General features: G+C 46.7%; 1 protein-coding gene across 1 annotated transcript; it reads right to left on the reverse strand.

Moving 5' to 3' along the window:
* Positions 1 to 413: 413 nt before the first annotated feature.
* On the reverse strand, positions 414 to 21,802 carry UFC1 (ubiquitin-fold modifier conjugating enzyme 1). Its single transcript, XM_025986272.2, has 8 exons — positions 21,387 to 21,802; positions 20,889 to 21,130; positions 4,161 to 4,811; positions 2,076 to 2,143; positions 1,778 to 1,841; positions 1,406 to 1,482; positions 1,067 to 1,157; positions 414 to 862 (listed from the first exon to the last, which is right to left on the reverse strand). The coding sequence occupies exons 3-8, from the start codon at positions 4,281 to 4,283 to the stop codon at positions 782 to 784; spliced, it is 504 nt and encodes a 167-aa protein (XP_025842057.1). The 5' UTR covers positions 4,284 to 4,811; positions 20,889 to 21,130; positions 21,387 to 21,802; the 3' UTR covers positions 414 to 781.
* Between the last annotated feature and the right edge of the window lie 179 nt (positions 21,803 to 21,981).

Here is a 21,981-nt window from a genome sequence, read left to right on the forward strand (position 1 = left end):
CTCCTAAGCGAGTCCCTGAAGTGCAGGGTCCTGGGACCGTAGGGATGTGGACGTGATACCCGTAGCCTGACCCCGAGGCTTGCAGCACAGAGCCTTCCCTGGGAGCAGCTGGTGGAGCAGCAGCCCGCGCTGCACAGAGGGATGAGAAGATCCCTGGAGGGCGGGGAATGCTGGTCCTGCAAAGCCATTCCTCAAGCATCTTGCAGACCAAAGCAGTAGGCACCCACCCGCTAAAGGACACAAGCAGACCTCTGCAAGAGGGAGAGCGGTCCAAGATTTACTTTTAGTTCCCAGCTCCTGACCACAGCATCATCCTCCATTTCCCCTCCCTCCCAAACTAATGTAGTTGTACTTGTGCCTTGCGGCTTAGCCAGCTCACCCTCTCTTCACAGCCACCAATGAGAGCCACGGGCCACCAGAAGAAAGCAGCTTTTATTGATGAGTTATCCCCCAAAACCAAAAAAGCTATGCACCCACTTTCGGCAGGCACCCCCCCCCCCCCCCCATCCTTCCGGAATCTCACATTGCCCCACCTGGAGAAGGGATACAGATTGTCTTTTGGTTTCCCAAGCCCCGGTCTTTTCCCCTCCCTGTGTAGCCTTGGAAATTCAGTAGCAATGCTGTTATTATTTTCCCCCCAGCAATGCCTGATGCAGCTACTTAGTAACAATTATGGGTGAAGGGGTTTGGGGGAAGCAACTGGATGAGTAAGAGTGATGCAGAGAAAGCAGGAACGTAGCCTATCAAAGGTCCCTCTGTTCTGCCTCAGTGGCTTGATCCTTCATTGGTTGCATTTCTCTTTATGCTGAATCACGCCCTTCTGAATCAGATCAGGGATTTCCACTGCCAGCCATGGACCCAGCTGCAATACAAGGGAGACCCTGTGAGATGACTACCACCCTCTCAATGCCTCTTGTTCCATTAGAAGCTCCTTCCCATACAGATTCTATAGGAACATGCTCAAGGTAAATACTGTCATACCTTGTTTATTCTCAATTACTTTTCTTATATTGCTCAGTGCCTAATTCTCTCCGCCCTCCTTATATGCCGAACACCCCAAACTTACCCCCAGAGCCATAAGATGAGCTAGCCCAAACTTGGGCACGTTCCTGGCCCACAAAGGCTTAAAGTGGTCAGTCAGGCATATTTTGCCACCCCTAGGAGAGGGACGAGAAGAAGGTGTTGACATGCAAAGTTTACCATGAAGCATAGTAGCCTCTTGGAAGCAAAAGATAACCAACCACTAGTGATCAGAATTGAGCACAAGGTTAGCTAAGTACCTTGCTCAGACTTGGCAGACGGAGGGCTGGAGACCCTCTAGGCAAGCCAACTCTGGGAAAAATCCAGGCCCAGAGTTCTTTCCTAACTCCTCTTTGCCCTTTTCCCATTTCCTATTGAGTCCTACCTGTACATCTTTGCTGTTTTTCCATCCAGTTCAGGAACTGCAATTTCTGGAGCAGTAGCAGGATATGTGACAGGAATCTGGAGAAATTATAAGGCCTTAACGAAACAGAATCAGGATAGAAAGGAACCAATCTAATCAATACCCATTTCTTGGATGAACTGAAATGTTTGACAAACACCCCCAAGCAGCATGTACACACCGGGGTCCTGGATATGAAGATCAGTGGCTGTCATCTATGCTTGCTTCAAGCCTTAGCCGTTCCCTCCCACTTTAAAAGTTTTCTTTGGCCCATCCAAGAAAGGTTAGCTTGTAACAATCACCTAAACCCTCCCCTTGGACTAACCTCCATGTTTCCCATTCCATCATACTCACGTCAAACTCAATGTCAAACTCGTATTTGAGCAGGTCATGGATGTACCAGCATTTTCCAAACCACCTGTAAGAAAGACCAAACCTCAGTCCAATCTGCCATCCTTCTCATACGATGTTTTTGGCTTAGGTGATCAGCTTGGGAGACTCATGGGATGGGAATTGGGGAACTCTGGAGCTGTGGGAGCGGGGACAGCTAATAGGAAGCACGGAAGGCGTCTGACAGAGGGCTTTGGGACATTAAAATGCTCAAGCCATGTAAGATTCCCACCCCCCAAGACTCCCAAGAGGGTCTGCCTACCGAGTCCCTTCCTTGTTGGACTCCAGTCGGAACCAATCATTGTCCGCATTCTTGTTGTTCTCCACATACTAAAAGCAGAGAATGAGGTCTTTGAGGGGGCAGTCCCTCTTCCCTCAAAAGCAAAGTACTTTCTTTCTTAGTATGTACCCAGCTTTTCTGACATGAGCAAAGCCGAAGACAAAGTTACATTGGGAAGCAGGAGACTTGTTCAGAGCAGAGAATAGAACGGTCGGGTCCCACTTAGTTCAGCAAGCACAAAACACTCAATATTGCCCGAGTTTTCTTCCCATTTCTGATAGTGTCTGCCCCTCAGCCCACAAGCCATTTTATGGTATACTCCCTCCCTGGAGGACCTCATGTGGTCCTGGTTTTGTTGAGTACCCACACGCTGATCATTTCCAAATCATTATTTTAATCCAGACCCTTTCTCAGAACTTTGGAGCCTACTATCCAATTGTATACTGAAATTTCTAATTTCATTGCACAGGTACCTCAAACTTGCCATCCCCCCGCCCAGTCCTTCAGACCATTTCTCCACTGCATCGATCTCAGAGGACAGTATTAGCCTTCACTCAGTCCTGTAAGCCAGACTGTAGGAATCATCATGGACTCTCCCTCTCTTCTTTTGTTTTAAAAGATTTTATTGTATTCATGAGACACACAGACATAGGCAGAGGGAGAAGCAGGCTCCATGCAGGGAGCCCAACGCAGGACTCAATCCGGGGACCCCGGGGTCACGCCCCGGGCCGAAGGCAGGTGCTCAACTCCTGAGCCACCCGGGCATCCCAGACCCTCCCTCTCTTCTACTCTACACCAACCCTTTCCGACAACATACTACTGATTTTTACCTTCCGAATGGTCTTCAGATCTACCTCTTCTCTCTATCCTCACTAGAACCATCCAGTTTAGATCATCACCTTTCTTTTGCCTGGATTAATGCCAGCCTCCTAATTTGTTTCCCGCCTTCAATCATATCTCTTTTAGTTCTACTTTTCTCTCTAGTCACTGTGATTGGTTTAAAACCAATCTGAGCATGTTATTCCCCAGCTTAAAATACTTCAAAGTTATCCTGGTGCCTCCAAGACAACATCCAAGTACTCAAGCTTCTCTCTCAAGCCTTGCCTAGCACTCCCTCCCATACACTGGATGGCTTCAGCAACTCTGAACTACTGTTTCTTCATACCCCTCGTGCCATTTGTAGCTTCCATGCTCTTGCTCCTGCCGTTCTTGTGAACATCCCTCCGGAGCATCCTCATGTTTATCAGGCTCACTTAGGTTTACCCTTTAGGGCTCAGCTCCAGCACCCTTCTTCATGGAAGCCTTCCTGGACCGACCCACACTGGATTAGGTGTCTCACCTCTGCTCTCAAGACATCTTAGCAATCTCTTCGTCTCCCTCCCTTGATCTATTATAATGACTTTGTTCCTACCTATCTCGGTAGGCTCCAGTTTATCCGGCTCTGGATCTCGATCCTAGGTGCTACGTGCACAACAAATGTATGTGGGTGTGGGCGTGTGGGGGTGTGTGTTAATGAAAATACGTGTGTCAGTGTTGCTGCTGCCTTGGAAACAGGCAGAGACCACTGCAAGGAAAAGAAACTCTCCCCTTTGCACATTGGGGAGAATTGCTGGAGGATGGCTCATTCCCAGCTGTGAGCCTAACCCCTCAACTCTCTGCAACACTTACTAGGGTTTTCAGCCCCAGGGTGTGTTCCTTCCTCGGGAAGGGTGGAGGAAGGAGCAGAGAGAAGCCACCGGGGCCTGGAGACCCAGGAATTCCTCGGACAACCTCCCTACATCCAGCAGAGCAAACACCTGCAGCCAGAGGGACACGTCACCTTCCGGGGAGGCGTGTCCCTAAAATAACTGCTGCTTTGGCCCCACCCGGGCCCCTAAACCGAGTTTCTTTTGCCTCCTCCCCTTCTAGGCTCCCTGAGCTTCCCCAGCCCCCCAATCGTCCAGCTTCTAAGAATCTGGGCGTTAAATTTTATAACCGGAAGCGGCTTCCGCACGGAGCCTATTCTCAGGGACACCGGAGTCCCCGCAACCCTTCCGCGACGCGATCGGCCGCAGAGGCACAACTAACCCGGATGAGGGACTGGTATTCCTCCTTGAGTCGCTGCACCCACAACTCACGATCTCGAGGTCCGGCGTTAGTCTTCAGCACCGGGATCTCAGACACCACACGCCGGGTGGCCTCGTCCGCCATCTTGGACGAGGGCAAAAGGGAAACGCGGAAGTGGCATCGCCCATATAGTCTACACGCAGGGGGCCGCCATCTTTACTGTGGGAAGACAGGGTGCTGGGCTGCCTTCGGACTTCTTTGAGCGAGAGCTTTAATTTTCTTGTAACGAAGGCAAATTTGTCCCCTGGTCACTTGCTTGTGGGTGCCAGGGGGGAAAATCAGAATGGAGCGGGTTGCTTCTTAGTATGGTACCTAACATCTTAAAAAAAAAAACAAAACACGCAGACTGCTCAAAGGGTGACTTCCGCTCATGCTCAGAAAAGTAATCTCGGAAAACGCGGCCGCTGTCCCGAACTTGGGAGAGTTGTCAGATTTTCAGGCTGTTGCAGGCGCCGCGCGGGGCACTGTGGGCCTGACAGCCTGTTGAGAGGTTTGCACAAGCTTCCTTAGCTCCCAGGTAGCAGAGGCAAAGCAGCCATCCGATTGCAGGGCATTAAACTCGCGCTGATCGTTGGAAACCGGAGAATCAAAGTACAGCGGACAGCCTGGGTCCTGGAGGATCAACACGTCGAATTAGAGAATTGTTAATAGGTGCCAAAGCAGGTTAGAGATGGCAGGAAAATTAGCCTTAGTGCAGCCTGGACGTGTTTTGCCATGCAAGGGTCCTATTGCATGGCCCGCAGCAGATACCCACTGATGCTTTTGCAGAATGTTGTATTATCTTCCTGTCGGTGTTTCAACCTAAGCACCTTGATTTTGGCTTTAATTTATATCTCATGTTTACTCCGTTGATCATCCAGCCTGTGGCAGTAATTTCGAACCAGATTAATCATTAAATTCTGTAGCCCATCCACGCAAAGCTGTGTCTTAGTTTCCAATGGCTTGTAAGTTCCAGTACAATGTTAAATAAGACTTTTGAGAGCACAAATCCCTGTCTTGTTCTGATTTTAGGGGGGAAAGCATCATCGTCTTTTTTCATTAAGTATAATGTAAATTCTTCATAGGTGCTCCTCATCAGGTTAAGAAAGTTCCCTTCTATCCTGTTGTTGAGGATTTTTTTCCAAATACTGTTTCGGCGTTCATTAGAATGATAATGTAGTTTTTGTCTTCTTTTGGCATGCTATGTATTTCTTTCTTTAAAACATTATATATTGAGGGGTGCCTGGAGGCCTCGGTTGGTTCAGTGCTGACTCGGTTTTGGCTCAGGCCATGGTGCCCCCCTTCCCCCATCTAGCTCCAGTCTGCTTGTCCCTCCCCCCTACTCTCCCTCTCAAATAAATAAATAATACAATCTTTTTTCTTTCTTTTTGTAAGATTTTATGTATTTATTCAGGTGAGATAGAGAGAGGCAGAGGGCAGCCCCGGTGGCTCAGCGTTTTAGCGCCGCCTTCAGCCCAGGGTGTGATGCTGGAGACCCAGGATCGAGTCCCACATCAGGCTCCTTGCATGGAGCCTGCTTCTCCCTCTGCCTGTGTCTCTGCTTCTCTCTCTCCTCTCTGTGTATTCTCATGAATAAATAAATAAAATCTTTAAAAAAAAAAAAAAAAAAAGAGAGAGGCAGAGACCCAGGAAGAGGCAGAGGCAGGTCCCCTCACAGGGAACCCAATGCAGGACTTGATCCAGGAACTTTGGGATCACACCCTGAGCCGAAGGCAGATGCTCAACCTCTGAGCCACCCAGGCATCCCTAAATAAATAAAATCTTTTTAAAAATTACATATTGGATAAAGCTAAAGCAAACCTTTGTAATATCTCACTAGAGACTTCTCTTTTAGGGGAAATAAAGACTTAAGGGCAGCCTGGGTGGCTCAGCGGTTTAGCGCCGCCTTCAGCCCAGGCAGGGCCTGATCCTGGAGACTCAGGATCCAGTCCCATGTCGGGCTCCCTGCATGGAGCCTGCTTCTCCCTCTGCCTGTGTCTCTGCCTCTCTCTGTGTCTTTCATGAATAAATAAATAAAATCTTAAAAATAAAAAAGGATTTATTCCCTTTTGGGTGTAGGCACTGTTGGGTGGTACAGAGTACAGAGATTTGGAATGAAACTTTTTGATTTGTCACAAGATGGGGTGAGGGGACAATGGAGAAATGTAGGTCAAGGGTGCAAAGTTTCTAATAAAAATAATAAATCCTGAAGACCTAATGTATAGCATGGTAATTATAGATAGAATATGGATTATATATTTGAAAGTTGATGAAAGTAAACCTTTTTTTTTTTTTTAAGATTTTATGTATGTATTCATGAGAAACACGAAGAGAGGCAGAGACACAGGCAGAGGGAGAAGCAGGCTCCCTTCAGAGATTCCAATGTGGGACTCAGATCCCAGGAGCCCAGGATCATGGCCTGAGCTGAAGGCAGATGCTCAACCAGCCACCCAGGCGTCCCTGAAAGTAGATCTTAAGCATTCTTGCTCACACAAAAGGAATGGACAATGTGAGTCAACTATGTGAAGCATGTGTTAGTTATCTTGGTCTTGGTAATCATTCCACAATGTATATGTGTTTATAATCATGCATAAACATTTATGCTACATTTATGATCTTTACATGTACATGTATATCAAATCATCATACAATTTATTTATTTATTTATTTATTATTTATTTTTTTATTTATGATAGTCACAGAGAGACAGAGAGAGAGGCAGAGACACAGGCAGAGGGAGAAACAGGCTCCATGCACCGGGAGCCCGATGTGGGATTCGATCCCGGGTCTCCAGGATCGCGCCCCGGGCCAAAGGCAAGTGCCAAACCACTGCGCCACCCAGGGATCCCCATCTTACAATTTAAATACATACAATTATATTTGTGGATTACTCCGCAATATCTTGGAGGGAAAAGATTTTGGAGAGTAACTACTTGAACTGTATTTTCTCACATATAAAAGGAGGTTAGTAATGCTTAATAGGGTAGTAACTATATTTGCAATGTCCATTCATTCACTCACGTAAGACTTTCAAGATGAAGTTCAGATTAAATATATACGAATAATTTTCAAACTTTTTGTAGTAGTGGAGACAAATTTACAGTGAAAATCTTAACTTGGAATCTCAAAATACAAAAGTGATCAATGTGGAGCTGCCCTCACTCAAATGCAGGCAGAAGACCTGTAGTCTTTAGCATACTTCCTCTATGGTAAGGACTCATCACACTTTGTGAATTGTTTGTCTTGAAAGATGGTAAGCTCAAAGTAGAGACTGTGTGTCTACCTTGTTCATTGCAGTATTACTAAAACATAATATTGTAATACAAAGTAACTGCTTAATCGATATTTTTATTTTTATTTTTTAAAGGATTTTATTTATTTATTCATGAGAGACACAGAGAGAGGTAGGCTCCTTGCAGGAAGCCTGATGTGGGACTCGATCCCGGGACTCCAGTATCACACTGTGGGCCAAAAGCAGGCACTTAACCACTGAGCCACAGGCGTCCCTCAATCGATATTTTTAAAATTAATGAAAATCTGGGGTACCTGGCTGGCTCAGTCGGTAGAGTATGTGACTCTTGATCTTGGGGGTCATGAGTTTGAGCCCCATGTTGGGTGCAGAGATTACTTAAATAAATAAATCTTAAAAAAATAATGAAATAGGGATCCCTGGGTGGCGCAGCGATTTGGTGCCTGCCTTTGGCCCAGGGCGTGATCCTGGAGACCCGGGATCAAATCCCACGTCGGGCTCTCGGTGCATGGAGCCTGCTTCTCCCTCTGCCTGTGTCTCTGCCTCTCTCTCTCTCTCTCTCTCTGTGACTATCATAAATACATTTTTAAAAAAATTTAAAAAAAAAGAAATAAATTAAAATCTTGGTGGGTAAGATAAGCACCAAAAAAGCTGTCTTTTTAAATCTGATTTTTGTGTTTTTAAGAGAATGAGTGCATGCATGCATTGAGGAGGGGGACAGAGAGAGACTCCCAAGCAGGCTCTAGGCCCAGTGGAGCCTCACACAGGACTCCTCACAGAGATTGACCTCAGGACCCTGAGATCAGGACCTGAGCCAAAATCAAGAGTCTGACACTGAACCAACTCAACCACCCAGGCTCTGCATCTTATTTTTGTTTCATTATTTGGAACTTTACCTTATTAGACCACTTAGTAAAGCAGAGCTCATAACATAAGTGATACTATAAAGGGTGATCTCTATTGTATCCATAGTTGCATCTCTGTATATTTTGTTTTGAGAAATATTTATTTTTAAATTATAGATTTAGCTCATTCTTGCTTTATGTAATTCTGACAAGAAATGAGAAGCTAAGATCTAGAAAACTGACAGAAGAGTATGTAGGCCTGAACTTTTTTCTTTTTTTAAAATTAAGATTGTATTTATTTAGGAGTGCCTGGGTGGCTCAGTCACTTAAGCATCTGGCTTCAGCTCAGGTCACGATATGGAGCCCTGCATCAGGCTCCCTGCTCAGGGGAGAGTCTGCTTCTCCCCCACCCCCACCCTCCGCTGCTCCTGCTCTCTCTCTCTCAAGTAAATAAAATTGAGAGAGAGAGAGAGAGGAGGAGGAGGAGGAGGAGGAGGAGGAGGAGGGGCAGATGGAGAGGGAGCAGCAGATCATGGAGAGGGATCATGACCTGAGCTGAAGGAACTGACTGAGCAAGCCAGGCACCCATGAACTTATTTTTTCAAAGGAAGAACTCATTCATGAGCAAATGTTTATGGAATCTCTACTACATCCAAGCATTGGGAATACAGTAGTGCACAAGGCAGACAGAGTCCTTGCCCTCATGGAAATTATCCTAAAACAGTTATAAAGAGGAATTGAACAGGATTGATTGGATAACTCAATTCTACAAAATGACTGATGCCAGACTATTATTTTGATGGAGAGTAGTACAGTTGGGTATACGGGAGAGCCCTTGAAAGTAGTTGAAAGTCACATTGTCAGTCGTCTTAGGAAAAGGTAGCTCCTGGGAGAAAAGGAGAAATACATCTTGGATTGGGGAAGAAATTAACATTTTTCCCCAATCTGGTCTTTAAGGGGTTGGTCCAGACTCCCATATGCTGGAAGATACCTCAGAATAGGGAGGGAATTGCTACCTTTATTACAGGGAGGGGGCCATCCTAAAGAGAATCAGTGTAGATGGGCAGCCAATTTCAGAAACTTTTCTGTTACTGCCTTTAACTATTCTGGATTCCTCAGCAAAGAATTATTATAAATTCTAACCTGGGCTCTGTTACGCTGTGGGACATTGAGTCTGCACTTAGAAGCACTTGGTAAAGAGAATGACAACTAATATTTATATAGTGCTTACTATATGCTAGGCACTAAGCATTTTGCAAATGTCCTAAGCATGTAAATCTGGTAACACCCTTCAGGCAAGTACTCTCATTATCCTCCTTTACATTTGAAGAAACGGAGGCACAGTCCAGCTCAAAAAAAAAAAAAAAAAGGCCCTATATTACATAATCAGTAGATGGTAGGACTGGATTTCAATCCTGCATAGTCTGGCCCTGGAGAACACATCTTTAAGCAGTAGATAGGTCTTTCTAGCATTTCCAGGCCAAAATAAAATCAACAACTAGGATATGAGGAATTGGAGGGGGTTGCAGGGGGCTATTGGTGATAAACATGGGCTTCTGGAAACACGAAGAGGATCTGTTGGTTCTGAACCAAGCAAGACAATGGCAGGAACGTGTATGAGATGACCAACCTCTTCCCTGCAATGGGCTTAAAATGTGCACGGGCCCCTCTGAGGGGTTGGTAATGACTTGTAGGAACTTTGGGACCGTGGACTCGGAGTGTAACTGTCAATGTAACCTCACCTCTACCTACTAGCTAGTAAGATCTGGGCAGGGGTGCCAGAGGATTGGGTTAACAAAGATGAAAAGACATAGTCTTTGGGGAAGAGGAGCTAATATGCGGATAATTACCATAAAATAGGGGGCACCTGAGTGGCTCAGTGGTTGAGCGGCTGTCTTCCGCTCAGGTGTGATCCCAGGGTCCTGGGATGAAGTCTCCCTCTGCCTGTGTTTCTGCCTCTCTCTGTGTGTCTCTATGAATAAATAAAATCTTTAAAGAAAATTACCATAAAATAAAAAATTCTGTTCTGGAAGTATACAAAGTACTGTCTGAGTAACAGTGCTTGAGAGAATAGGATAAGGCTGATGGCATTTGAGCCGGAACTCTTAGGATGAGTACACGAGATATGCAGACAAGGGGAGAGCAGGGGAGGTATTGACATTCTAGGCTGACAGCACAAGTAAGGCAGGAAGGCAGGAGAAAATATGACGTTAATACCAATATCCGGATCATTATAACAGAAGGGGGGAAATGCTCCTAGAAACCATTAATAGTATATTAATTCTATGCCACGTGCTGTACATAAATACTTACAAAATAAGTATAACATCAGAACACAAAATTTACATACATGTGGCTTAAAAATATTAGCTTCATTTTTTAAGTGTTTTTAAAAGATTTTATTTATGAGAGAGAGTACACGCACACGAGCGGGGGGTGGGCAGGGGCAGAGGGAGAGGGAGAAGTAGACCCCCTGCTGAGCAGGGAGCCCACTGCAGGCTGGATCCCAGGACTCTGAGATCACGCCCTGAGCCAAAGTCAGATGCTTAACCGACAGAGTCACCCAGGCACCCCTTTGTTTTGTTTTGTTTTGTTTTTTTTAAGATAATTCACTTGAGAGAGTGAGCATGCAGCATAGGGCCAGGGAGAGAGGGAGAGACTCAGAAGCAGATGCCACCGGAGTGTAGAACCCGATGCGGGCCTCCATCTCACGACTCCGAGATCATGATCCGAGCCAAAACCAAGAGGCAGGAGCTCAACCACCTGCGCCACCCAGGCACACCTAAAATATTTGCTTTTGAATAGCTAATCCATGCACCTGCTCAAAATTCAAAAGGCAAAAGGACAGAGTCAAATGTTAAGTGTCCCTCTCACGCCATTCCTCGGCTGCTGAGTTCCGTCTCCAGGGGCCCTCTCCTCCAGCCAGTCTTTTTGTATATCCTTCCAGATGGATTCCATACACTTAGCAGCATCTACACACACACACACACACACACACACTCTTAAAATGTAAAACTTTTTACACAAATGGTAGCACACTATACACGTTTCTGCACTTTGCTTTTCTCACTGAATAATATATCTTGGAGGCTGTTGCTATTAATGCAGGCAACACTATCTCATTTTTCTTTTCCTTCTCTCCCCCTTTTCTTCTGTAGTAGATACATTCCGTTGTAGGGACCTACCATAACATGTTCAACCAGACCCTCAGGCATAAGTATTTTAGATTACGTTTTTTGTTATTACAAACAGCTCTGTAGTTAATAGCCTTGTCTACCCATTATTTTGTCCCTGTGCAATAAATACACAGGTATGGAACTATTGCCTCAAAGGAAGAGTGCATTTTAAATTGTGTTCAGTATTGTCAAATTGCCCTTCATAAAGATCAAACCAATTTGTATTACCATTAGCAATAAATGAAAAATAACAGGGTTTCCTCCCAAACAAATCATTATTAACAAGAGTTGTTCTTGCCAATCCCTCGATTGAAGTAGAATCTCGATAGTTTTTTTTTTTTTAATTAATTAATTTACTTACTTACTTACTTATGTAAACTCTGTGCCCAACATGGGGCTTGAACTCAGGACCTTGAGATCAAGGGTCACATGCTCTACGGACTGAAGGAGCGAGCAACCCCTGCCCCATTGTTTTCTCAGAAGTCTGGCATTCATTTCTATTTCCTTTTTCCTTTTCTATAAATTCTTAAATCCTTTGCCTCTTTTAAATTACCATTCATTTTTTCCTTAGTGATTTGTGTGAGGGTTTGTTGTATCAAATCAATTAGACATTTGTGATGAGTTGTAAATAATCTTCCCGGTTGATTATCAGGCTTGACTTTCTTCACAGTATTTTCTTTCTTTTTTTTTTACACAGTATTTTCTAAAGATTTTTACAATGTATTTATTTGAGAGAGAGAGAGAGCGCGCGCATGCACAAGTGCAGAATGAGAGGGAGAAGCAGAGTCCCCACTGAACTGGGTGCCCAATGATGTGGGGCTCAATTCCAGGATTCTGAGATCATGACCTGAGCTGAAACCAAGAGCCCAGGTGATGTTTAATCAACTGAACCATGCTGACGCCCCTTCACAATATCTTTAACCATGTAGAGAATTTTCACATAGAAGATTGAGTTTATCAGTCATTTTGCTTATAGCTTCTGGTATGTCACCACAACAGTCTAGATTATTTTAGAAGTCTAGATTATTTATCCTCAGGGTACTTGGCTGAGTCAGTGTATAGAGTGAGGGGCCCTTGATTTCAGGATCATCAGTTCAAGCCCCATGTTGGGCATAGAGACTACTTTAGCAACAAGATTATTTTTAAAGATTTTATTTATTTATTTATTTTTAATTTTTTATTTATTTATGATAGTCACAGAGAGAGAGGGGGAGAGAGAGAGAGAGAGGCAGAGACACAGGCAGAGGGAGAAGCAGGCTCCATGCACCGGGAGCCCGACGTGGGATTCGATCCCGGGTCTCCAGGATCGCGCCCTGGGCCAAAGGCCGGCGCCAAACCGCTGCGCCACCCAGGGATCCCGATTTTATTTATTTATTCACGAGAGACACAGAGACATAGGCAGAGACACAGGCAGATGGAGAAGAAGCAGGCTTCCCATGGGGTACCCGATGAGGGACTCCATCCCAGGACCCCAGGGTCAGGCCCTGAGCCAAAGGTAGATGCTCAACCACTGAGCCACCCAGGCGCCCCCCGTTTTTTCTCAATTTGTGGGTCTCTGCACAGTTTAATATTCTGTGTATTCCTTTAACTGGTCAATTACTCTTAAAAACTCCTACCAATAATTTTCTACAGATCATATTAAATTTATAGACAACTTTGGGAAAGCAACATCATTATATATTCATTCTCTATATCCAAGAACATGATGTTACTTTCCATTTGTTCAAGTTTTCTTTTACGTGGGTAGCATTTTAAAATTCAGAAAGATACTGCACATTCCTGTTAAGGTTATTCCTAGGCATTTTATCTGTTTTGTTGCTATGGAGTCTTTCTTTAATTACATCTTTAACTTACTGTTTATATATATAAAGGATATTTATTTCTGCATGTTACTTTTCTCCCACTTAACTAAATTCTACTATTATTTGTAGTAATTTTAAAATGGATTCTCATGAGTTGTCTACTAGGTAAATAAGATATCATCTGCAATAAAGCTAATTACATTATTATTTTAGCTATACAGAAATGTATACAAATAGCTACAGCTTGGAACATGAAGAAATTATGTAATATAAGGAGGAAAATTCTTTTTGTTAGTTATAATTTCATTAATGATAAACTAAAATAGTAACAGGATTCTTAGCATTTTAAATGAGTTCAGGCCCTGGACACATGGTATTCTAGAAATCAGAAGTATTATGTAAGTGAAATTGTGTCCCCTTTATATAATCTGAAGAACTCACAATACAGCAAATGTCCACATTTTTAAAAAAGATTTTATTTACTTATTCATGAGAGACACAGAGAGAGGCAGACACAGGCAGAGGGAGAAGCAGGCTTCCCACAGGGAGCCTGGTGTGGAATTCGATCCCAGGACTCTGGGATCATGACCTCAGCCAAAGGCAGATGCTCAACTGCTGAGCCACCCAGGTGCCCCAAATGTCCACATTTTCAAAGAGGGAAATTCTAGATGGTGAACTCTAGAAACTAAAAAACGTATTACTGATTCTTAGTAAAACTATAGAGGAGTTATTAAAGAGTGATTTATGAGCAATGAGAAAGAAGGTTGTGATCCCCAGATGCCTACAGTGCTCCAGACCCCAGGGTGTTGGGTCCTTCTTGCCTTTGGACCTTTTGCAGGTGTCCTAAGCCTTGGATACTCCTCCCCATTCTCTGCAAGATGGCTGGTCCCTTCATGGCCTTTCAGTCTCAGTTTCTATGCTACCTCCTCAAAGACTTTCCCTGATCATTCACTTTTCTTTTTTTTAAAGATTTTATTTATTTATTCATGAGACACACACAGAGAGAGGCAGAGACACAGGCAGAGGGAGAAGCAGGCTCCCTGCAGGGAGCCCGACGTGGGACTTGATCCTAGGACTCCTGGATCACGCCCTAAGCCCAAGGCAGGTGCTAAACCACTGAGCCATCGGGGCTGCCCTGTTACTATATTTTTTAAAAACAATTTATTTTTAAATTTTATTTTTAGAGGGATGCCTAGGTGGTTCAGTGTCTGCCTTTGGCTCAGGGTGTGATACCAGGGTCCAGGATCGAGTCCTACATCGGGCTGCCTTCGAGGACCCTGCTTTTCCCTCTGCCTGTGTCTCTGCCTCTCTCTCTCTGTCTCATGAATAAATAAATAAAATCTTTAAAAAAATAAGTAAAATTTATTTTTAGAGAGAGAAAGAGCACGTGACTGGGGGGAAGGGAAGAGGGAAAGACTCTTTCAAGCAGACTCCCACTGAGCGAGAAGCCCACTGCAGGGCTCGATCTCACAATCCATGAGATCATAACCTGAGCCAAAACCAAGAGTTGGATGCTTAACCAACTGAGTCACCCAAGTACCCCAAATCTCTCTTTCTCTCACTTTTTAAAATTATTTATTTGAAAGAGCATGAGAGAGAGGACAAGTGGGGCCAGGGGTGGGGATGGAGGTGGAATAGGAAGCAGCAGACTCCCTGCTGAGCTGGGAACCCAATGCAGGGCCCAATCCCAGGACCCTGAGATCATGACCTGAGCAGAAGGCAGGATGCTTAACCCACTGAACCACTCAGGTGCCCCCCTAGTGTTACTAGATGAAAAAACTAGGAGAATGTCATAGACAGTATGCCTTGATTTCAGAAACACATAGGTTTCCTGACACATTCTTTTTAAAAAGATAGAGAATGGGCTGGAATATAGAAGCATTTTCATTTGATTGAACAACCAACCAACCAACCAAAGAACTGATTCTCTAAGTAGCTGGTGAGGCTGGTGTAACAGTGCTGTTTTGGGGCAGGGCCTATAGGATACCCAATGACTCAGAAAAAGTCATCCCCACGGGGGCAGCAGAGAGCACTGATAAAGAACCTCAGGAATTTCTGAAACCTGGTGAAAAGTACAATACATAAATATTACATAACATTTATAGAGCACTTACAATGGGCCAGCCCTATGCTAATGCTTATGTTAATTTAATATAATCATTAAAACAATGATCTATGGGGTGGGTGTTATACTTGCCCTTTTACAGATAAGAAAAGAAGCTCAGAGAAATTAAGGAGCTTGCCCAAAGTCCTATTGGTGAAAGTCAGAGCATGGGAATGGAAAAAACGAAGCAGGGAGAAGCAGCCAGGACAGTAAGGGTAGAAAGCATTACTGCTCCTGGCAGGAGGGAAGAGGCACGGGCAGGTGTCCGGGAAGAAGGCTCAGAAAGGGAGGAGGACTCGGGGCAGGTGCTTGGATGGACACAGATCAAGGGGGAGGGCAGAGAACAAGCAGCAGGCATGGACACCACAGGGCTTGAGGGAAGAGGCCCAAAGCACAGGAGTCTCCGTCTGGAGACACGCGAGGGTTAAGGAGGTTTTTAGGTAGATCATTAGGATTCAGTGACTGATTGTGGTCCTTCCTCTTCTCTTCAGGAGTCAGGAGACATTAGAATTCTAGCTAAGGGCTTATAATTAGGCTTGAAGCTCAGATGCAGTTCGGAGCTCGTAAGATGCCTGGGTGAAAATAACAGCAACACCTTGCAGTTAATGGGGACCCAAGAACTAGAGAGAACTGTCAGGTCAGGAAGTTGCTGTAGGATAAAGTTCAAGAGTAAAGGGGACAGGGACACAGGTTCAGAGTGGCCCTGGAAGAGTCAAGAGGATACTTGCCACCGTGGGTTGTCAACAGTGTACAGGCTTCTTTAAGGGAAGGTCTGATTTGAAAAGATTTTAAGTTTGGCAGAGCTGGGGAACAGCATGGTCGGGACAAGCAGCCCTAACAGAGTATTCAGATCCACAAAGATACGATATCTACTGTTCCTTGAATTGCTACAATCACTGACTTGGAAAAAAAATGTTTGTGGAAACATGGTAGCTACCTGAAGGGCTGCTCCACAGCTGTGCTGTGTTGATCCAAAGGGAAAAAATTGGACCCATCAACAGAAGTGACAAAGAGAGAAAATTTTCTAAGTTCAGAAAAAATGCTTTTCTAACCACTGACAATTAGTGAGTTAAGAACTCTAGGTGCACCTGGGTCCCTCAGTGGGTTAAGCATCTGCCTTCGGCTCAGGTCATGATCCTGGGGTCCTGAGATGGAGCCCCGTGTCAGGCTCTCTGCTGGGTGGGAAGTCTGCTTCTCCTTCTCCCTCTGCTGCTTCCCCTTCCTATGCACTGTCAAATAAATAAATAAAAATCTTTGGGGGGAAAAAAAGAACTATAGGGCAGGGCATAGTGGAAATGGGAGCATGTATAAGGTGGCTGAGGGATGTTAAGTTAAAGATCCCACTCAAGGAAGCGATAACTGTGGGAATAGTCTTGAGAAGCAGAAAAGGAGGGGAATCAGGGTCAAGCCAAAGGGGCCAGTATTTGAAAGTTGGGGGGACGTTTTCTCGGCTGAAGCCTCAAGGAAGGGATAGGAGCTGATGTACAGGAAGGGGGCCAAGGGCAGAAGACTTAAGAGCACTGAGAGCCTTGTGCAGAGGCTGAAGTTTCTAGTTGAAGCGAGGGAGAGGGTCAAAAAAGAACATAAGGTGAGAGAGAAAGTTTCTGCTTTCACTGTAGAGAGACGGTGTGTTGGGGGTGGGGGGGATTGTTTAGCTATGACTAACAAAAGGCCTTAATGTGTATGAAATTTTTCTGGCCCCCGGGTGGCTTAGTGGTGGAGCATTGGCCTGTGGCTCAGGGTGGGACTCTGAGGTCCTGGGACTCCAGTCCCCCGCATCGGGCTCCCTGCAGGAAGCCGGCTTCTCCTTCTGTGTCTCTGCCTCTCATGAATAAACAAAATCGTAAAAAAATATATTTTTTCTGTGATGGGCTGAGCGCCCATCTCTACACGGCCCTATGGTTTATCCAGTATTTATGTTTCACCCCAGGAAATCTCAGCTCTGAACTGGTATCATGATCTCTTCGACACCTATGAAATCTCAAGGCTTCTAGCTGAAGGAGTGAACTTTAAAGGCTCCCTGAACACAACATTCCTACAAATGCAGCCTTGAATGGATTGACTAACTTAGGAACAGCTGGCCAGGCAGTTGGTCTCATGTCTGGAATTTGCAAAATGTAGTTGTTAAGTTGAAGACAAGCCCCAGCCTTCCTTTAGGTTTCCATTCTGAGTGAAGAGCAATCTGTCCCCCCACTCCCCCAGTAGGTTGCAGGACAGCAGATACCTGCTACTAGAGTGTGCGGTCCTCAGCACCAGCTCTCCTCTCTGATCCTCTTAATGCAGTTGGGCTTAAGTTTGGAAAGGAGAGGTGGGCTCGTGTAGAGATTACTACTGTAATGGCAAGAAGGGCAAGCCACTTCAGAATAGAATAGGGAGAGAAAATGATTCTATTTGTAGCACCTGTCTGTCTCTTTTGTGGACTTTGTGGGTCGGGGGACATCCCCCCTCCATAGATCACAGCTACCTCTGTCCTGATGAGTTTTCCTCCAGGAAAAGCTAGGGAGCATCCTGTGAAGAAAATGAGAGCGTACAAGAGGCTCTGTACAAAGGAAGAGTTCCGAGGATCCCTGGGTGGCTCAGCGGTTTAGCACCTGCCTTTGGCCCAGGGCATGATCCTGGAGTCCTGGGATCCAGTCCTGCATTGGGCTCCCTGCATGGAGCCTGCTTCTCCCTCCGCCTGTCTCCTGCCTCTATCATGAATTTAAAAAAAACAAAAGAAAGGAAGAGTTCCCGTGGGTTCAGGGGCGGAATGAGTGGGGTAGAAAATTTGACTTTTTCTAATGGAACCCTCTTCCCTGCAACCTTCGAAAGCAAAAGCTGCTCATCTTCAGCCGATTGTGCTCTCATTTTCTTGCAAAAACTTGCTTCTCCTTGAGGCTTATGCCACTGCTCTACTGCCCTTTTGCCTTCTTGGTTGTTGACATCAGCACCTGTTCAGCAACCTCTCTCAACCAGCTCTTCCTCACATCCTGTGTGGTTTTAGGAAGATCCATGTGACTCCTACTTACTTCTTTTTTTTTAAATCTATTTTTTTAATTTTTTATTCATTTATGATAGTCACAGAGAGAGAGAGAGGCAGAGACACAGGCAGAGGGAGAAGCAGGCTCCTTGCACCAGGAGCCTGATGTGAGACTCCATCCCGGGTCTCCAGGATCGCGCCCTGGGTCAAAGGCAGGCACTAAACCACTGCGCCACCCAGGGAGCCCCTACTTCTTTTTTTTTTATGAGTTTATTTATTTTTTCCCTAGTTACTGCTTGCCCTTCTCAACTCCAAATTATACTCTTACTTTCAATTCCTTATCTTCATCATTTCTTGCAACACAGGTTTTTTTCTTCCTTTTTAGATACTTTTTTAAAAAGAGATAATCCACTTCCAACTTTATTTTTTACTTACTTTTTAAAAAAGATTTATTTATTTATGAGAGACACAGAGAGGCAGAGACATAGGCAGGGGGAGAAGCAGGCTTCCTAGGGGGAGCCTGATGCCAGGACCCCAGGATTATGACCTGAGTGGAAGGCAGATGATAAACCACTGAGCCACCCGGGCTGCCCTTTTACTTACTTTTTAAAGTAATCTTTATACCCAGTGTGGGGCTTGAACTCACAACCCGTAGATCGAGTTGCATGCTCTACCCACTGAGCCAGCCAGGCGCTCCCACACAGGTTTTTCTTGATTGCAGCTTCATGGCCATAGCAAGCAACAGGAGAGGCAGCACCACCCAGCGTGGAAACACTAGTGGCACCAGACCTGCCTTCAAGGCCCCTTGAAAGACTGGGACTGGCGGCTGTGATGCCTAAGGGTGGATCAGCACAGGGATCAAATTCTACGTGGTACATGAGGGGAAAGTTCATGATCTGGATTTGACCTCTATGCCAAGCTTCCAGGAAAACTAGGCCTGGAGCTCAAAGTACCTTTCTTGTTAGCTGCCTTTCTGGGAACATCTGACATTCTTAACTCTGATCCTCTTGAAACACTCTCTTCCTTCAGATGCTAGAAAAATCACCACCTAATTTTTATTCTTTCTCATTGGCTGCTCCTTTTCAGATTCTCCAAGGGCTCTTCTTTCCACAGGTACTGTAAATGTTGGAATATCACCCTCCCCCCACCAGCACTCTTCTTAGCCCTCTGCTATTCTCTGGAGTTTATCCAAATCTATGGCTTTAACTGCCACCGAAATGTTCATGATTCAGAATTTCTGGCCTATCCATCACTGGAATTTTACTTATTTACTTTTTAATTTTTATTTATTCATTTTTTAAAAAAGATTTATTTATTTATTTATTTATTTATTTATTTATGATAGAGAGAGAGAGAGAGAGAGAGAGAGAGAAGGGCAGAGACACAGGAGGAGGGAGAAGCAGGCTCCACGCCGGTAGCCTGACGTGGGACTCGATCCCGGGACTCCAGGATCGTGCCCCAGGGCCAAAGGCAGGCGCTAAACCGCTGAGCCACCCAGGGATCCCCCTTATTTTTTTAATATTTTATTTATTCATGAGAAACACACGGAGAGAGACAGAGACACAGGCAGAGGGAGAAGCAGGCTCCATGCAGGTAGCCCAATATGCGGGATTAGATCCCAGCACCCCAGGATCACACGCTCCACCACTGAGGCCCCCCACCCCCGGTGCCCCACATCCATGAGTTTGAAAAAAACTAGTTTTCTGAAAAAGTAATATATGTATATAGTAAAAGAAATTCACACGGTAAAGACGGATGTAAAATAGAAAAGTATAAATTTCATCCTCGGGCCCATTCTTCATGGTTGATTTTTTAAAATTTTTATATATTTGAGAGAGCACAGGGCAACGGGGATGGGGGTGGCGGCACAGGGGGTACAGGGCAGAGGAATACTTCCAGCTGGGTGCAGAGCCCCACGCCAGGCTTGATCCCAAGGCCTGAGCTGAACAGACAGCAGATGCTTAAGGGCTGAGCCATCCCCGTGCCCCCATGGTTAACTTTTAAATGCCTGTGTAAATGTGCCACACGTATTCTTCCACTCATGCTTTTTCTCTTTCCATTATAAATTCCCATTTCATTTTAATTCCCCTACATTTATTTATTTATGCAGATTTTTAAAAAAGATTTTATTTATTTATTCACCAGAGACACACGGAGAGAGGCAGAGACACAGGCAGAGGGAGAAGCAGGTTCCCCGCGGGGAGCCCGACGCGGGACTCGATCCCGAGACCCCGGAGTCATGCCCTGGGCCGAAGGCAGATGCTCAACAGCTGGGCCCCCGAGGGACCCCCAATTCTCCTACATTTAAATCCGTGTGTCCCACTGCCACCGGTGCGGGAGGCCTGGCTGTCCCACAGCACCGCAAAGTCCTTCCCTTTCTTTGGAGCCCTGCCCCACGCTCCACCCGACAGCCAGCCTCTTTTCCACGGGCAACACCGTGAGAAAATGGTGTTTATGCACCGTCCCTCTCCCGCTCTGGTTTTCCTCCTACCGCGACTCTGAAACAAGTTTCTCCAGAGTTACCGAAAGGCTTGCTGCGATACATCTCAGTCCACTTCAACCCTAACCGGTTACCTTTAACGCCTGGACCAATTTCAGGGATGCTCGGCTCCGGGATGTCCCTTCTCGGGGCCCCTTGGGCCGCCCTCTGCCTCCGTCTCGAGCTCCAGGCGCTCCCCTAGTTCTTGGGCGTCTTCCCCGCGTCCAGGGCTCCGGCCGCTCGGGCCACACGCGCGCACGGCTCCACGCTGGGGGCCCAGCACACCGCCCCCAGCACTCGGCCGCCTCTCCGCCAGCGCCCAGGCAGCAAGCTCCTCCTGTCCCCGCAAAACACAAGAGGACACGGCAACGCTTTCCCGGTCGCCCCGGGCAGCACGCTGGGGGGCCCCCTGCGCCTCCTCCCCACTTCCGCGCCGCTTTCTCCCAGCCGCAGCCGGGTCCCGCCTGGAGAGGAGCGTCCCCCCGGATCTCCCGACCTCGACCCGCGTGCCCCCTCCGCCCCCTCCCTCCCCCCACCCCCCCCCCCCCCCCGCAACCAGCGATCTTTCAAAAGTCTCAGGTACACCTGCCGACCTCTCCGCCTGGGCCGTCGGAAGCCTACTCGTTGCCCCTCGGGTCAAACCGGCTAACTCACAGGGCCTGACGTTCCCACGGGCCCCGCTCGCGGCCTCTCCTCTACGTCACGGGCCGCCGGCAGCTCCAGAACGTCCCCGACGCCCCGGACTCGGCTCCGGCGACGCTCCCTTCGGGAAGCGGGTGCTCCCAGGACGAAAGCCGAGGTGCCCCCGGGCAGCGCTTTCCGCCCCGACCGCGGTTTACGGCACGTCCGGGTTGACCGGAAGCTCGGGGCAAAGGTCAAAGCCCAAAGCCCGACCTCAGTGAACCTTCCCCGGAGTTCGCCGGGCGGCGTGACCCTGGCAATATTCCGCCCTCATGAGTCATGGCCGCTAGTCCCAGTCTCTCGATGGGTGTCGAGGCCAACGGCAGCCAGCTCCGGCGCCCCCAGTGCTCCCGCCCCCGAGACCGCCACCCTCACTCCCTCCCCCCCGCCGCCCCCGAGCCGCCCCCGCCGCCGCCCCCGCCGGGAAGAACCGGCGGCGCCCGCTTGCCCCAAAGCAAGATGGCTGCCAGCCTCTAGCGTCGCGTCCCCAAGTGAAGCTATCCACGC

The sequence above is a fragment of the Vulpes vulpes genome, chromosome 5 (assembly GCF_048418805.1).
Source record: "Vulpes vulpes isolate BD-2025 chromosome 5, VulVul3, whole genome shotgun sequence".
Taxonomy (NCBI): domain Eukaryota; kingdom Metazoa; phylum Chordata; class Mammalia; order Carnivora; family Canidae; genus Vulpes; species Vulpes vulpes.

Excerpts from the sequence above, each read along its gene's own strand:
- UFC1 (XM_025986272.2), bottom strand. The coding sequence starts at position 4,283 with ATGGCGGACGAGGCCACCCGGCGTGTGGTGTCTGAGATCCCGGTGCTG. Across the intron at positions 1,842-2,075 it reads TCCAACAAGGAAGGGACTCG|GTGGTTTGGAAAATGCTGGT; the intron begins GTAGGCAGACCC and ends TCTTTCTTACAG. Across the intron at positions 1,158-1,405 it reads AAAACAGCAAAGATGTACAG|GGGTGGCAAAATATGCCTGA; the intron begins GTAGGACTCAAT and ends TCCCTCTCCTAG.